The 17,677-nt window shown below is 42.1% G+C and overlaps 1 protein-coding gene across 3 annotated transcripts; it reads left to right on the top strand.

Moving 5' to 3' along the window:
* Positions 1 to 2,640: 2,640 nt before the first annotated feature.
* On the top strand, positions 2,641 to 17,215 carry LOC134211442 (lopap). Of its 3 annotated transcripts, none has more exons than XM_062688309.1 (4): positions 2,641 to 2,789; positions 15,987 to 16,214; positions 16,490 to 16,745; positions 16,821 to 17,215. In XM_062688309.1, the coding sequence occupies exons 2-4, from the start codon at positions 16,041 to 16,043 to the stop codon at positions 17,090 to 17,092; spliced, it is 702 nt and encodes a 233-aa protein (XP_062544293.1). In that variant the 5' UTR covers positions 2,641 to 2,789; positions 15,987 to 16,040; the 3' UTR covers positions 17,093 to 17,215. The 3 variants fall into 3 exon arrangements, with proteins under 3 accessions (XP_062544293.1, XP_062544302.1, XP_062544283.1); XM_062688318.1 differs by having other exon boundaries at positions 2,642 to 2,866; XM_062688299.1 differs by having other exon boundaries at positions 2,642 to 2,963.
* Positions 17,216 to 17,677: the final 462 nt, after the last annotated feature.

The following is a 17,677-nucleotide window of genomic DNA, read 5'->3' as shown; positions in this document are numbered from 1 at the left end:
AGGAATTCTCTCCAAATTCCAAGAGGAATTCTCTCCAAATTCCGAGAGAAATTCTCTCCGAATTCCAAGAAGAATTCTCTCCGAATTCCGAGAGGAATTCTCTCCGAATTCCGAGAGGAATTCTCTTCGAATTTCGAGAGAAATTCTCTTCGAACTCCGAGAGAAATTTTCTTCGATTTCCGAGAGAAATTTTCTCCGAATTCCATAAGGATTTCTCCTCAAATTCCGAGAGGAATTCTTCTCAAGCGAATTTTCCTCGAATTTCAAGACGAATTCTCCTCTATTTCTGAAAGGGAATCAAGAATCAAATTCTCATCGAAATCCGGGATTGGTTCTTCTCAAACTCAGGGAGGAGTTTTCATCGAATTTGGGAAGAAATGCTCCCCAACTTACAGGAGGAATTCTCCTCCAATTCCGGAAGGGATTCACCACGAACTCCGAGAAGAATACCACCGGGATTAGTTCTTCCTGAGTTGTCTTCGAATTCCGGGAGGAATTCTTTGCGAATCCCAGGAAAAGCTCTCCTCGAATTCCAGGAGGATTGCGGAATGGTTTAATGGATTAAATAGGACATGAACCAGTATTATAAACAGATATTTTTCTTCTTCTTCTTATTGGCATTACATCCCCATACTGGGACAGAGCCGCCTCGCAGCTATTAACTGCGAGGTTTCTAAGCCAGGTTACCATTTTTGCATTCGTATATCATGAGGCTAGCACGATGACACTTTTATGCCCAGGGAAGTCGAGGCAATTTCCAATCCGGAAATTGCCTAGACCGGAATCGAACCCAGCCACCCTCAGCATGTTCTTGCTTTGTAGCAGATATAAGTACTTCGGTTACGTGTATGGATCTTAAGCCCTTGGTTACGCGTGTAAGCTCTGGAGAATTCTTGGATGAACTGGAATGGAACACTGGTTGAATTTGCTTTCAACGATACAAAACAACTACTTAGTTCTTTGGGTTTCTAAGAGTGCCTTCTGGTAGTTGTACTTTTGGATATAAATAATACTTGAAATTATTTTTACGTCACGTGCAGTTAAATGGAGGGAGTGAAACGAAGTTACGTCTTAAGAAGTGCCATCCAAAGAGGATTGAGTACATTCCACTTAGTTTTGCCATATAGAGTTCAACACATTTTATTAGGGTCTGTTCACAAATTACGTAACGCATTTGGGGGGAGGGGGATGTCACACTTACGTTACACTTTGCTACACTAAACGGTGGGGAGGGGTGGTTATTAAAAACTGTTACTCATAATTCGAGTATTTTTTTTAAGTTTTATGAATTGAATGACTGATTGCAATAATTACTGACATGTCTTCACCAAGACGTTGAATCCGAGTCCACCTAACCTCTTTACTGACCTTCTAAGCATAATTGTCTCATGTCAGTCTTTGTAGTATTTGACTTTTAATCTCAAAGCAACCAATTTTGATGTATATTTTTCAAAAATTCTAAGAGACACAGAGGAAAAATGTTTGCCTCGTGGTGAATATTCTTTGTTTCTGATACAGATTATGTTTTATAGCACAACACTAATTGAAATAGTATTTGACTATTAATGAATCCCACAGAATTTCGGAATTCGAAAACGAAAATTTCGGATTTTTAATACATGGGAACTGAAATCCGATTAAAAAATTTCTGGTGCAGCTTTCAGGATTTGTAAGCAACATTGGATTCCATAACCCAGAAAAAAACCTAAAGACTATTAGGCTTCGGTATATCTCCTTGAAACGAAATTTTACCTGTCACGCTTCAACTAGCTGCAATTTAACACTCCTCCGACCGAGATAGGTTTTACTTACACGAACGACCAAGCCTCGAAAAAAGTCGGAACACTATTTTCAAATCGCTATATCTCAGCCGTTAGTGAACCGATTTGAACAATTCTGGGACTCACACATTTTTCCATCCTCCAAAATTTGTCTGAGACGTTGAGACCTTCGATAGGACCTATCGGAACCTATCTCAACTGCAACTTTTTGAATCTAACGAATTTCAAAATATCATGCTTATATTACCATGAACATCGAGCTGGCGAGCACCAACCACGCAATTTGTATGAAAATCACGACTTGCTCGAACGTTTTGAGGTCCCGATAGGTCACATCGGAAGTTTCAACTTCTTAGACGGGTTAAACAAATTACTATTGTAAATTTCCATTTTTCACATATTGTTCAAAAAGAATCCGTTCTAAGTTTTAAAGGGTCACCCCCTACCCTGAAGCCACGAAGCCACGAAGGATTTTATCTATAACACAAATTTACACCATTTCATTACTTTTTCTGTTTACTTCTTAGAGTAGATTATTTTCGTGTTTCCATGTTCTAAATAGTAGACTTCCAAGGTACTGTAAGTAGAATCATTTTTCAAGTAGTGGTGAAGGCATGTAATAAAATAAATAAACGCAAATACATCTAACTAGTTTATTATCTTTCAATCTATGCCATTGCATGCTTTGCTTCAACAAATTTCCTCACAAAAATATCCTAAGCCAGTGCATATTCACTCAAAACGGTTTCGTTATTTCAGGCCTTTGCGACTCACACTTGTCTTAGGGTGACGAATGCCAATCCTTATCGCTCATTACGTTCTCGCCCACGTCCTTCGTTCTATCTTTACTCAAACAAAACTTATTTCGCCCTACCAGTCTCATAGTTCGAGCATATTTATCACCTACTTCACAAGTTTCGATCTCTGCCCGCGTCCAGTGCGATTTTTATTGTCAATTACGCCTTAAAAAGCCCTTCAAAAGTGATATAAGCCTATTTATCCAGTGAAGTGAGTGCCAACAAATCGAAAGTGACACTATCAGTCCGTTGCTGATCAGAGCACGGTCGTCGAAATCTCCGGCCCCGGTAGTAAAAGTATCTTCCCTTTCACTCGCCGCGCTGCTGCCGATCGGTCGATCCGGTCAGTGTATTTATTCCGCCCTCTGATCGTTTCTATGCTTTGGTATGATCTGCTGAATATCCCAAGCCAATAAAAAACATACAATGCCTCAATCATCGATAATGGCCAATGGAGCAAATTTGAAAAACGAGATCGTTCAAGAGAAAGACTTGCACGATCTCACTCGCCCCGGCTGGCTGCGACCGGACCGACTGACTGCGGGATGGAATGTCATATTCTTCCCTTCCACGACACACCGACCGACTTCGCCAGATGTCGATGCCGTGGCCTCGGCTTGACTCAAAAATCCGGAAATTACTTGCCCCGCACGAATTTTCGCCAAGTGACCGCTCGCGTTTTTTTTTGCTCCCTCAGGCAAACTGCCAAATCTCTCCAAATTTAGTGCAAATTTGATAACGGCTCCAAACCAGATTAACCCGCTCCACAAGAGGCCGAAAAGTTCGCTCGGACTATCGCTTTTGACCGCTGTGTCGCGTCGCCGTAGCGCGTCCAGCAGACGTGTGACTCCAGCAGAGATGACTTGGCCTTCGTTGTTGGGAGGAAATGTGGACCTACAACGATGGCGACGACGACGACGATGACAGTGGTAAAATAGCAAAGAGTCATTAAAAAGTGAATAACTCTTTTCGTCTTAGCAATTATTTGCCATTCACTTGTGATAAAGATTTCTATGTTGGAAAGGCTTAACCCACCGGCCAGTGCTGAAAATCATACCGACCATAAAGTTAATAATCAAGTCCTTATAAGCGAGAAAACATCATTGAAAAACTGCAGCACACTGCATCATGCTTAGTATTTTATACTTACGGTGACTAAAATGGTATCCTAACTGAGGTAAATTCTCTTTTTTTCAATTAAAAAAACGCAAATGCTCACGTATGTCCTCCCTCTGGCTTGATAAACAACAAATTTGAAAGCGCATCACTGCTTCACGTCACAAATCTCACAAATGGGGTTGGCATTTCTACTGCAATCCGATTATTTGTTTTCGAATCACTTCGAATCATCGATCGTTACTCGTATCAGCTTAACCACATGGGAAACAATATTCAGACATGATCCATACTTACTTGATACTTGATGAGCTACAGCTCCTAGCCGAATGGAGTCGCTTCCGAAGTTCCGCCCTCAGGTCCTAGCTGATATCAGAAGGACAACAGTGTCCAGGCTTCACTACGCAACCCTTATATGGCCCAGAACTATATTGGACGCTCCTTCCTTGATGCCAACCCACCGTTTTGGCCCAATATGATATCTCGGGTACTTAATCAAAAGGACGTATGTGATTTTGTAAACAAAGATTCAAACGTCGATTTGTCCAATCTGATAGCACTCCCACGCAAACCAACACCACCAACAGGTAGCCGAAGGCTTCCCCTACCTGTCTGTGGTGATGGTTTGCGTGGGAGTGCTATCAGATTGGACATATCGACGTTTGAATCTTTGTTTACAAAATCACATACGTCCTTTTGAATAAGTACCCGAGATATATACCACAGATGATTTCTTTTCGCTGAATCGTTCACTTCTTTGGAACAATAAACAAATGCCATTGTACTAGGGGTAACGGCTCAAACCTTGGCCCATTATGCTACGGTTGAGCACATTTATCGTTATAAATCTTCATATATTGCATTTCCAACCAGAATTATTCCACCAGCCAGCTTGCTTACATTTGGTTTTGACGCCAAATAGCAAAAGACGACGATGAATGTCCGCAATATCTCATTTAAACCAGCGAAAGTCTCGAGAGAAATGGACAAAAGGTCGGCATCCTTGTCCCTATCAGGTGGATAATTTTTCAGCCCACTTGGGACGAGTGATTGTTGATTTCGAACATACGAGAGATAAAGATGGGTTGCTGTTTATAGTAGGTTCATTTTGCTTGCGTTAAATAAAGGCAGCATGCAAACAAATAGAGAAAATCAAATCATCTTATTGAGCGTGAATTCTAATTGGTTGCATGTAAAATACTACCACACTGACTGTGAGAGTGCGTTTCAGATTCCCCCAATAGCACGCTTACCAAGGACATGGTAACGAAAATACTATTGAATGAATCATTTATTTCCCAAATATTTACCATATTTGTAAGTGTAGAAGTTTAAAAAAAATGAAAACTGTATTAAAAACTGCACTTGCAAAAAGGCTACATGTTCTAGCCCTCATGTTGTACCTTCAAACAAATTGCATACGTTAATTTTTGGCTGCCGCATAATTTTGAGATTTACTGCTAGTTGAAACCATGACAGTTGTGTTGCTCTCGCTCTTGCGATACTCTCCAAGAAACTTTTTTCCAAAACGTAAACAACGCTTTAGGTGGGGATGATGCATAACGCACTACTAAAGAAAGCCAATTGTAAAACTTATTCTAGGCAATTCCTTGCTTTGTACTGTGCATAAACAGTTATAACTGTGCCAACTGCCTGATATTATTACACAATTATTCATAAATAAAATTATTGGATGCTTGTTTTTAACTCTGCCTGCCTGTTTTATGATTGGTACGTGCGTTTGATTCCACTCCTCTCTATATCGATCAGCTGTTGTGAATCCTCTCAAAACTCTCACGTGTTTCAACTTCCCGAGTTGAAAGAATACTTTTTCGGTATCATTTTACAGATCAAAATACTTTTTGCAAGCAATAATAAATCTAAATTATGATGAAGGTATTTGTCAAGTAATTTGACTTGAAATTATTCACATGAAATGACGTTGAAAGTTTATCTAATGAAACATACGATCCATTGTATCTTTCCATTATTAAATGAGAAAATGTTTGTAGGATTCGTGCGAAAGATGATAAAACTAAATGTTCTTACACTTATTGAATCATTTATTTGCGAAATTATGAAGAAAATGGTGTATCGAACGAACCACGAAAGGTTGATGCTTGAAACGCTTTTGCTTGAATCGTGTTTGGAAGCCGTAAGGTAGGCAATTATTTTTGGTATGTTCTGCGAATGAAAGCGATTCGAGAAAAGCATCATGAGGGCCCATTTACAATCTATATGCTGTTTCAGGTTGTGGGAGGGTACTTGTCTGAGCGTTAAGGACTTTATAAATTTTAGAATTCTACCATACATGAAGCATTACTAGAGGCTTGGTGTGGGTTGAATTTAGCGCTATGTAATTTGCGAATGAAACTTAACCGCTGAGTGGATTAACCTGTTTTAACAAAAATTATTTGCAACCTAATCGCAAGCATCGGATATTCTATCTGCAGCTTTCGGTTATTTTCTCCAGTACGGGTTATTGGTGAGAATGTTTTGATTTTAGAGTTTCACCTATACTAACGTAGTGCTACAAATCGAAAGCACATGCCACCATTTGGCTACGGGTGCCCCAGTATTGTCCAAAAAAGTTTTGGTTAATTATGTCGCTATACTAATGGAAATTGTGAAATAAAAATGATATCTGACATAGTGTGGTTGTTATCCATTCATCTGATGTGCGAAAGCAGGTATGTTCATTCAGAAAACTATTTTATTGGGCAAAAGAAAAACTCTAGTAAAGCCAGTCTGCATAAGTCAACGAAACATGGCTGCTAAAAAACCGAGTCAACGTGATTTTTCACGCAAGATAAATGCTTGTAATAGTTTAAGAAGTGTATAAATCTAGAGTTATGAAGCAGATATGTGTTTGATACACTTTTCTATAGAAGCAGTGGTTAATATCTCCCTACAAATCGACGTATTATCGCTGAAATATTGATTAATTTGCGTGAAGAGCCAATGTTACATCCAGGGCCAACATTACCGCCGGTTACCCTACCTGAGTTTGGGTATTGTTATAACAAAAATAAGTAGTTGCTACTGAGCATAAGAAGTATACTAGGTAGGGCATTAGATATACTTGTAGCGAGACTAATACATGTTAAACCTTTGGTTGTAGCAGGTGACTTCAACGCGTGGGCAGTCGACTGAGCCTTCCGGTTCACTAACGCAAGAGGTCATTTCCTGCTAGAGTCTCTAGCGATACTAAACGTAGTCCCGCTGAACGATATGACGATCTGCAGTACGGGATAGACGGTGAGCCTTAACACTGCAAGTACCGACCCCTGCAAAAAGCGTGGAACGGCAACTTTGCCCCGATATACCTCAGGTGTTTTTAGTCCAATTGTCATGATTCTTCCGTTTACAATCTGTAGGATATCAGAATTTTGTTAGCGACTACAGATTTTAAATCCATACATTGACCGCCGAGAACCAGCCAGAATATTCCATTCCACGTTTTTTGTAACACTCTTAAGTCGCAATATGTTGCTTAAATACAAGTCGTACCACACTGCTTGTATGAAAGCTGTTCGAATTGAAACCATCAAACATTTTATGCTAAATGAAAATTAACATTATGTTTCATCAATAGTTAGTTTTATCTGTGTTTCTAAAAATCCAGTTTGTGAAAATTGAGCAAGAAAAATAAATAATTTTCTTATACCAAGAAAACGGGATTAGAAATTGGTTGATTTGTGCAGTTGATAAGATTATAGGATGGGGGAAACGAAGTTGGATCGCGGTGCAAGTACGCTTGGCAGGCTGAAAACTGTAATCTGAACTGGTAAATAATGACAAGTAATGACGATATATCAAATTTTGGAATTTAGGATTCAGGATTTTTTTAGGGATTTATATTGATTTATTTATCGGCTTTATTCTACTTATTATCCGTCCTACTCAAACTATGAGGGATAATCGATAAACAAAAGTTATTATTTGAAAATAAACAGATTGAAACCCGTTTGCTAGGGTACAAACAAATATGAAGCGACATAATGTTAATTGGGGGCATAGATACCATCTATTGAATAGCACACAATCGAGCCGTGAATCTTCTTGCCTAACGTCCTTATTGTGGGCGGCAACGAATTTAGGAACTAAGGAACTTCGTGATTCAAGATTTCAGGAATCTAATAACTAGGGAACTCACGATTTAATAAATTTAGAAATTTGGAAATTTAGCAATTTATGAAATTAGGGATTCATGAATTTATGAATTTATGAGTTTAGCAAGTTTAGGAATTTAGGAATTCAGGAATCTTCATTGAATAACTTCTAGCGTTCTACCAGAAAGTAAGATTGAAGCTCGTTTAAGAATTCTACCCGAATTCTACCCGAATTACTCCTGCAGAAATAACTCCTGCAGTTCTTATATGAATTCTTTCTGGAGTTCAACCAGGAATTCCTCCTGGATTTCCTGAAGAAGCTACACAAAGAGATCTTAGAGAGTTTCTACAGAAATTCTTCTTCCTCCAAGAATATCTCCCGAAATTAACCAAGGAATTCCCCCTGAGGAGCCCATAGCAATTCCTCCTGCAGTTCGTGCACAATTCCACTCTGAAGTGTTTCCACAAATGTGTCATGAAATTCATCCAAGAATTCCTTCTCGAATTCCACCAGAAATTCCTCCTAGAATTCCCAGATATTTTTGAGAGTTCCTTCAGTAAATCATCCTGGAACTCTTCCAGTGATTCCTTCTTTGGTTCCATCAGAAATTTCTCCTCGAGACCCTTTAGGAATGTCTCCTGAAGCTCTTCTAGGAATCCATCCTGAAGTTCCACAAGCATATCCTTTTTGATTTCCTCCTGAAATTGGTCCAGGAATTTTCCAAATTTAAAATATCGCTGCCGAATGATATTTTTCTCACATTTGTCACTCTTAAAGGTTGTATCGACGTGATCAGCGGCATGAGTTATTCCAAGAATTTCTAGAAGAAGAATTCCTGAAGGAAATCCAAGAAAAAATCCTGAAAGAACTTCACAAGGAAATCCTGGAAAAGCTCCTGAAAAATCAAAGGACAAATATTCGGAAGAACTACAGCAGGATCTACAAGAGTAATTTCTGGAGGAGCTACAAGAAGAATTTTTGAAGAAACTCCAGGAAGGCATCCTGGAGGAGCTCCAAGAAGAATTTCTTAGATTCATCCTGAATTTACCAAGAAATTCATTCTGTATTCCCCCAGGAATTCATTCTGATTTCCCCAGGAATTCATTCTGAATTCCCCCGGGAATTCATTCCGAATTCCCCCAGGAATTCATTCTGAATTCCCCTCGGAATTCATTCCTAATTCCCCCGGAATTCATTCTGAAATCCCCCAGGAATTCATTCTGAATTTCCCCAGCAATGCATTATGAATTTCCCCAGGAATTTATTCAGAACTCCCCTAGGAGTTCATTCTGAATTCACCAGAAAATCATTCTGAATTCACCAGAAAATCATTCTTAATTCACCCAGGAATTCATTCTGAAATCCTCCAGGAATTCATTCTGAATTCCTCCAGGAATTCAATCTGAATTTCCCCAGGAATGCATTCTGAACTCCCTCAGGAGTTCATTCTGAGTTTCCCCCAGAAATTCATTCGGAATTCTCCCATAAATTCATTCTGAATTCCCCTAGAAATTCATGATGAATTCCCCCAGGAAACTATCCTGCATTCCTCCAGCAATTAATACTGAATTCCTCCAGAAATTCATCCTGAATTCTACAAAAAATTCATTCTGAATTCTACAAGAAATTCATCCTGAATTTTTCAAAGAGTTCGCCCTGAATTCCTCAAGGAACTAATCCTGAATTCTTCAAGGAATTCATCCTGAATTCTTCAAGGAATTCATCCTGAATTCATCCAGGAACCAGTTTTTTTTTCAAAAATTCTTCTTAGAGCTCTTCCAGAAATTACTCCTGTAATTCCTCCTAGAATTCCTCCTGGAGATCGGGATTTTTTTCATGGATTCCTCCAAGCGTCTATTAGGAAATTCTTGGATGAGATCTCCAGAAGTAGCTTCTGAAGTGGCGCAAATATGCATTTTTGGGGAAACTCCAAATAGAATTCCTGAGGGAGCTCAAAACAGAATTCATGGATGAACTCCAGGTCAAATTTTTGGAAGTAATCTAAGAAGAATTGCCGAAGAGACGTTAGGAGAAACCTTTGGAGAAATTCCTGAAGAAATTCCAGAAGCAACTGTAGAGGAACTCCAAGAGAGTTTCCTGAAATAACTCTAGGAGGAATTCTGAAGGAAGTTCTTGAGAAATCTCTGGAGCAGTCCTATGAGGAATTCTTATAGAAACTTTTAGAGGAATTCCTGGTCTAACTCTAGGATGAAGTCCTAGATCTGTTTCTTTGGAATTCTAGGAGGATCCTTAAGATGAATCCCTGGATAAACTTCGGGAAGAATATGTTTCGGGACTTCGAGCAGAATTTGTGGACAAGCACCAGAAGACATTTCTGGATGGACTGTAGGAGGAATGCCAGAAGAAGTTCCTCAAGAAAATTCTCCTGGAATTCACCCAGGAGTTTTACTAAAATGCCTTTTGGAATCCTTTCAAAAGATCCTCCGGGAATACTTCCGGACAGTGGCGTAGCCACGGGGGTGGTTTTGGACATCAAACCCCCCTCAGAGACGAAATTTTTAGAAGAATTTTTTTTCGAATCCTTTTAAATAAAAAAATTGTTCAGAAACCGTATCAGACCAATTTTCTGGCTACGCCACTGCTTGCGGATGATTCTCCGGGAATTCCTGCAAATTTTTCTTCCGGAATTCTTCTAATAATTCCTGGATTTCCTACATAAGTTCCTTTTGAGATCCTCCACGAACTAATATATAGGTTCTTTCTGGAATTCCTACGAGGCTGCATCTCTCCATCCTCGAATGCGCCCCACGCTCGACAAGTTGTTTTGCACCTGGTCTGCCCACCTCGCTCGCTGTGCTCCATGTCCGGCATTCTTGCAACATGCCCCGCCCATCCTAACCTTCCGGCTTTAACCCTTTAAATTCCTGGAGGAACTTCCGGAGGAATTCCTGGAGGAACTTCCGGAGGAATTCCTGAAGGAACTTTAGGAGGAATTCCTGGAGGAACTTCCGGAGGAATTCCTTGAGGAATTTCTTAAGGAATTCCTGAAGGAACTTCCGGAGAAATTCCTGGAGGAGCTTCGAGAGAAATTCTAGCAGCAACATCCGGATGAATTCCTGGAGGAACTTCTGGAAGAATTCATGGCGGAACTTCCCGAGGAATTCATGAAGGAACTTCCGGAGGAATTCGTGGAGGAACTTCCGCAGGAATTCATGGAGGAATTCCTGTAGGAACTTCCGTAAGATTTCCTGGATGAACTTCCGGATGAATTCCTGGACGGAGACAAGCCAGCCTCGGGCTGCAAGTCTCTTAAACAAAGACAAAAAAACGAATTCCTTGAGGAACTTCTATAGGATTTCCTTGTATAAGAGCAGTTTCAAGTTCAAACAGAATACTTCCAGCTCCTGATTTCATGATGTTTGAGCAGTCGCATGTCCAGTTCCATTGCTATTGGTGATATGGCCCGCTCTCCATATTTTCACCCCTGAATCCAGCCCTGGTTGAAATTTCAGAAGGTCAATTTCAAATGCAAACAGAGTTCTTTGAGATTCTGATGTGTTTTCACGAAGTTTGAGCAGTCGCATGCCCACTGCCCAGTTTTATTGCTATTGGTGATATGACCCTTGCTCTTCCCATTTGGACCCCTGAATCCGGCCCTGGTCGTAATTTCGGAAAGACAATTTGAAGTTCGAGCAGAATTCTTTGGGCTCCTGATGTATTTTCATGAAGTTTGACCAGTCGCATGCCCTGTTTCATTGCAATTGGTGATATGGCACCTGCGCTCCCCATTTTCACTCCTAAATCCGGCCCTGGTTGGAATTTCAGAAGATCAATTTCCATTTGAAGCAGATTTCTTTGAGCTCCTGATGTGTTTTCATGAAGTTTGAGCAGTCGCATGCCCAGTTTCGTTGCAATTGGTGATATGGCCCCTGGTCACCCCCATTTTATCCCTAAGTCCGGCCCTGATAAGATTTTCAGGAGGTCTATTTCAATTGAAAATTAAATATTTAAAACTCCTGATTTGTAAAATTTGTGCAGCCGCATGTTTATTACCTCATGCAAATTTCATTGTAATTGAATTTTTAGCCCATACTCTATCATTGTAACCCCTGAATGCGGCCCTGAATTCAGTCAATCCTGCCCTACTCAAATGGTGAAAACATCGGAATCGACTAAAAATCTTTACAAATATCTTTTTGGGTTGGTTTGATGGGTGATTTGATAAATTTTGGGCATGAACACGTCCAGAATATTGAAGAGATGTTTGAATTATAGGAAAAACACCCCCGCGCACACTTATTTTTAGCAATAACTCGGACCTGAACAAAAATTTCTATTTGAAAATATATCAGAGCAAGAATATAGCTATTCCCATTGAGCACAAACGAAACCGCGAGGAATTCCGACGATCAGGTGCTGAATGCGAGCCATTTGAAAAAAATCCGTTCGTCCCGGGTCTTAGAGGGTTAACTAACCTTCTGGATACTGGGTTCGCCGTAGAGCTGGGGGAGCTCGTGGTTCATTCTTCGCCGCCACACACCGTCTTCTAGCACACCGCCATAGATGGTTCTAAGCACCCGTCTCTCGAATACTCCGAGTGCTTGCATGTCCTCCTCGAGCATGTCCGTAGAGGACTACCGGTCTTGTCAGCGTCTTGTACATGACACATTTGGTGCGGTAATGATTTTTTTTTACCGTAGTTTCTGGTAGTCCGTAGTAGGCCCGACTTCCACAAATGATGCGCCTTCGTATTTCACGATTAACATTCTTATCAGCCGTTAGCAAGGATCCGAGGTAAACGAATTTCTCGACCACCTCGAAGGTATCCCCGTCTATCGTAACACTGCTTCCCAGGCGGGCCCTGTCTCGCTCGGTTCCCGCCACAAGCATGTACTTTGTCTTCGATGCATTAACTACCAGTCCAACTTTTGCTGCTTCACGTTTCAGGCGAGTGTACAGTTCTGCCACCTTTGCAAATGTTCGGCCGACAGTGTCCATGTCATCCGCGAAACAAATAAATTGACTGGATCTGTTGAAAATCGTACTCCGGATCTCCACGTGACATCACTTTGTCTTAGTCCCCGGCGCGATTCAAACGAACTGGAGTGTTCGCCCAAAATCTTCACATAGTTTTGCACACCATTCACATTCACAGTTGCTTTGACCAATCTGGTAAGCTTCCCAGGGAAGCTGTTCTTGTCCATATTGTTCCATAGCTCTACTCGGTCTATACTGTCGTATGCCGCCTTGAAATGAATTAACAGATGGTGCGTTGGGACCTGGTATTAACGGCATTTTTGAAGGATTTGCCGTACAGTAAAAATCTGGTCCGTTGTTGAGCGGCCGTCAACGAAGCCGGCTTGATAACTTCCCACGAACTCATTCACTAATGGTGACAGACGATGGAAGATGATCTGGGATATCACTTTGTAGGCGGCATTAAGGATGGTGATCGCTCGAAAGCTTGTCGCCTTTCTTGTAGATGGGGCATATAATCCCTTCCTTCCACTCCTCCGGTAGCTGATAAGTTTCCCAGATTCCGACTATCAGTTTGTGCAGGCAGGTTGCTAGCTTTTCCAGGCCCATCTTGATGAGCTCAGCTCCGATACCATCCTTACCAGCTGCTTTATAGGTCTTTAGCTGTTGGATGGCATCCTTAACATCCCTCAAGGTGGGGGCTGATTGGCTTCCATCGTCCACTGAACTGACGTAGTCATCTCCTCCGCTGCCTTGACTTTCACTGCATGTACTCTCAGCGCTATTCAAATATTCCACGTAGTGCTGCTTCCACCTTTCGATCACCACACGTTCATCCGTCAAGATGCTCTCAATCTATCCCTGCATATTTCGGCTCGCAGCACGAAGCCTTTGTGGGATGCGTTGAGCTTCTGATAGAACTTGCATGTTTCTTGATAACGGCACAGCTGTTCGATCTCCTCGCACTCCGCTTCTTCCAGGCGGCGTTTCTTCTCCAGAAAAAGGCGGGTCTGCTGTCTCCGCTTCCGTCTATAACGTTCCACGTTCTGCCGGGTACCTTGCTGCAGCGCGACCGCCCGCGCTGCGTCCTTCTCCTCCAGAATCTGTCTGCACTCTTCGTCGAACCAATCGTTCCGTAGACTTCGTCCCATATACCCGACGTTGTTCTCGCGTCGTTAATGGCTGCTTTGACTGTATTCCAGCAGTTCTCAAGAGGGGCCCCATCGAGCTCACCCTCTTCCGGCAACGCTGCCTCGAGATGCTGCGCGTATGCAGTGTCGACATCAGGTTGCTTCAGTCGCTCTAGGTCGTACCACGGCGGTCTTCGGTTCCGAACATTGTTGATGACGGATAGTTTTGGGCGCAGTTTAACCATCACCAGCTAGTGGTCAGAGTCGATGTTAGCGCCACGATATGTCCTGACGTCGATAATGTAGGAGAAGTGCCGTCCATCAATCAGAACGTGATGGATTTGTGATTCTGTCTGCAGTGGTGATCTCCAGGTGTACGGATACGGGAGGCTGTGCTTGAAGTAGCTGCTGCGAATGGCCATATTCTTGGAGGCGTGAAATCAATTAGTCATAGGCCGTTTTCGTTCGTCAGCCGGCCAACCTCAGCGTTCAAATCACCTATGATGATTGACGTCGTGGCTTGGGCAGCTGTCGTACTCACGTTCCAGCTGCGCGTAGAATGCGTCCTTATCATTATCAGTGCTTCCGGAGTTTGGGCTATGGACGTTGATTACACTGAAGTTGAAGAACCGGCCTTTGATCCTCAACCTGCACATTCTTTCATTGATCGGCCACCACCCAATCACGCGCCTTGCATATTGCCCATCACCATGAAAGCTGTTCCCAGCTCCCACCTCTAAACATCCCTTTTCGTCGCAGTGGTCTTCGCCGATGGTGACGGTCCGTACTCTCTTGTTGATTGTTCATTGCGTATGTTTTTTTAAGGGGTGTCTTGCAGAGCCTGACGCCAAACCCCCCAAAATTTCCGGAGGACCATTCCTCCGGTGGACCATGGTGCACAGTTTCACTGGCACTCGGACGATGATCAGCCGCCCCTAACATGGAGAACAGACGCTCAGTAAGATTTTCACCTCCGGAGAGGATTAATCCTTCCCCCCTTCCCTGTCAGTACGACCATAGTTCCCACCGATGTTGATTATCCGATCTTCCCTAAGGTTGCTCGTATCTCGGCCAGCGCCACGAGGAAGTAGGGATAGGAGTTGGTGGGTAAGAGACTAAGAACCCCGCGATGGGGTCTATTTCATTCCTTCAGATACGTGAAGTACCCGAGCAACACACATGTTGTAAATCAGTCTATTATACTCATATACGACTAAATTTGGTCATATATGAGTTATTTCAACCAAATTAACGTGAATTGTGCTGCTAGGGTACCTGAGGTACGCTTTACTCAGCATTTGCCGTGCCGTTGGTACTTCGCGTACCTGAAGGAATAAAATAGATTTCATATTTCCTGAAAATTTTACTTCTTATTTAATCTGAACCTCATCGTTTAACAGTGCTTGTGCTGTTGTTACTATTTCATGGATATTCTCCCACATTGTCGTTGGCAACTATTAACATCTCTCTCTGCTTCTGGCGGTACTACTATTAGCTACCGCATCAACTGTTAAGTATTAAGTATTGAAGAATATCATTGTTATAAATTCGTGTAACTCCGATGATTGCAACTACAAGGAAGACATTTAACAAAGCCCACTGTCAAACTCTACCACATCTTAGGCAAGCCCTACATGTCGTAATTCATTATGGATTCTTCGCACTTCACGATGTGCACAGGCGCGTTTGCCCTAACACGCCAAAGTGAAGACAATCGATTTGACATTGGCAACAGCTCAATCCCATTTCCATTGGCAAATAGCAATCGATTCCACCTTGGATTTTTTTTCGTTTCATAGCCTACTTTATTACTTGATCCTTTTCTCTAGGTCACCAGGAGGTGAAGTCAACGATCTCCATCGCATTGTTCTGCAAAACGACTTCTAGAAAAAAAAAACCTTTCGCTGGTGAAAGTTTTGACACATTATAAATAATTATAACGATCGGAGAAATGCCCCTTTCCAGCATGCCGGCCGGGTTCGCTATCATGGACTTAATTTTATCTGTCTTCCTTTCATTCTTTTCCTTTTGGGTTTTATTATCATCTCGGGACGTGCTACCGCGCGTCGTCGCCATGCGGCTGTTTCGTTTTGGCAAAATGCGATCATTAGCGTCGGAGCCCCGAACGAGACATTCCTATCTATAAGTGCAACTATTTCACCATAATGACCGGATGGGACAATCGCGATGATGGAAGATGTCACCGGCAGCGGCAAGCCGTGGGCCGAAATCATCGGATCGCCTGGATTCGATGGACGCTAATTATGCTAATTTTGATCGTCGGCCAATGTGACTCCCAGCTGGGCCGGCGTCGAAATAGGAACGAGCGATGTCCGAAGGTGAGTGAGCGGATGTTCCGCATTTTCATGATAGCGTGTAGCAGGTTAAATTATGTACATTGAGAATACTGCATAACTCTTGTTCGTTAATTGAATTGTTTTGTTACTCTTTATATCAAAAATGTCTTTAGTATAATAACATTCCACTGTTTAATTGATTAAGTAAAGTACGTTCCTTTTACGAACAAAATATCACAAGTCAGTCAGCTTGGTGCGTTTTGGCAGAACCCCGATCATGTCGTGTTAAAACATTACAACATCCACCATTTTTGCAGGTTCGTGCCATGCGTAACTTCGATCTCCCGTCCATGATGGGCTTCTGGTACGTCATCCAATACTTCGCCTCTTCGGAAACCCTTCCGGAATACTCCTGCATGCACAGCTCGTTCGTCACCTCGGACGGGTTGATCACAATGAACTTCACCTACTTCTTCTCGGACGATCCCCTGCGGAACTTCCAGCAGGGCAACATCACCTGGGTTATTCCGAACTTTGCTCAACCGGCTCACTGGATCCACGCCGAATGGACTTGTAAGTTATCATTTTTACCAAACATCATATTAGTAAATGAATCACAGTGAAATTGAGTATCCGTTATGATTTCAGACGAGGAAATCTACAACACGTACGTCATCGATACCGACTACCGATCGTGGGGCCTGATAATGCACTGCGCCGAGAAGACCAAATCGCAAAAGTACCTATCGGCGCTGATGTTATCACGGACGCCCACACTGACGCCGAATGTTATCAATTTCCTACGGGAGAAGTTGCCCCGATACGACATCGATCTGAGCTACATGTTTGCCATTCCGCAGAAGAATTGCACCCACCTGGAGATGGATCCGAAGGCTTACTTTAAATATGAAACGGTTTAGTGTAGATGGATCCAATCCGATATATAACTACTTATTCATAGCTATAAACTAATTATTAAATGTAATCAACAGCAAAATACGAACATAAATGTAAATATTAAATAATACCCACATCAAATTGAAGTTTTGGTGTTTTTCTCGGAGTATAATTTAGGTGATGGAAATTACAATGTTTGACCCTCACTATAAGTTCCGCTAGTTTTATAATATGGATTCCTACCCCTAAATGTAATTTGGCCCAGTTTAGCCTGGTAAGAAATGCTAAAACCGCGAAAGATTTTTGGTATCAGTTGCGTGCGTACCACGAAAAGAGGTACGGACGCTGACTTCTCGCGTTTCTTTGCTAAAGAAATTGTGTTCGTTGAACTTGAGTGAGGGTGGTGATGTGGAGAAGCACCTCTTAGAGCTTGAAGAGCTGTACGACCGGTTGTCGGCAGCCGGACAATATTTGGAAGAGCCGCTGCGAATCGCCATGATTCTCCGGAGTTTGCCGGACTCTTATGGCGGATTAGAGGGTCGGCTGAACACGGACCTAACAATGTAGCTAGTGAAGTCGAAGCTGCTCGACGAATATGAGCGAAGACA

Source organism: Armigeres subalbatus, chromosome 1, assembly GCF_024139115.2.
Source record: "Armigeres subalbatus isolate Guangzhou_Male chromosome 1, GZ_Asu_2, whole genome shotgun sequence".
NCBI lineage: Eukaryota > Metazoa > Arthropoda > Insecta > Diptera > Culicidae > Armigeres > Armigeres subalbatus.
This window is presented reverse-complemented; position numbering and strand designations above follow the sequence as displayed.

Coding starts and splice junctions, on each gene's coding strand:
- LOC134211442 (XM_062688309.1), top strand. CDS start 16,041: ATGACCGGATGGGACAATCGCGATGATGGAAGATGTCACCGGCAGCGG. Junction 16,215..16,489: donor GGAACGAGCGATGTCCGAAG/GTGAGTGAGCGG, acceptor CCATTTTTGCAG/GTTCGTGCCATGCGTAACTT. Junction 16,746..16,820: donor GATCCACGCCGAATGGACTT/GTAAGTTATCAT, acceptor TTATGATTTCAG/ACGAGGAAATCTACAACACG.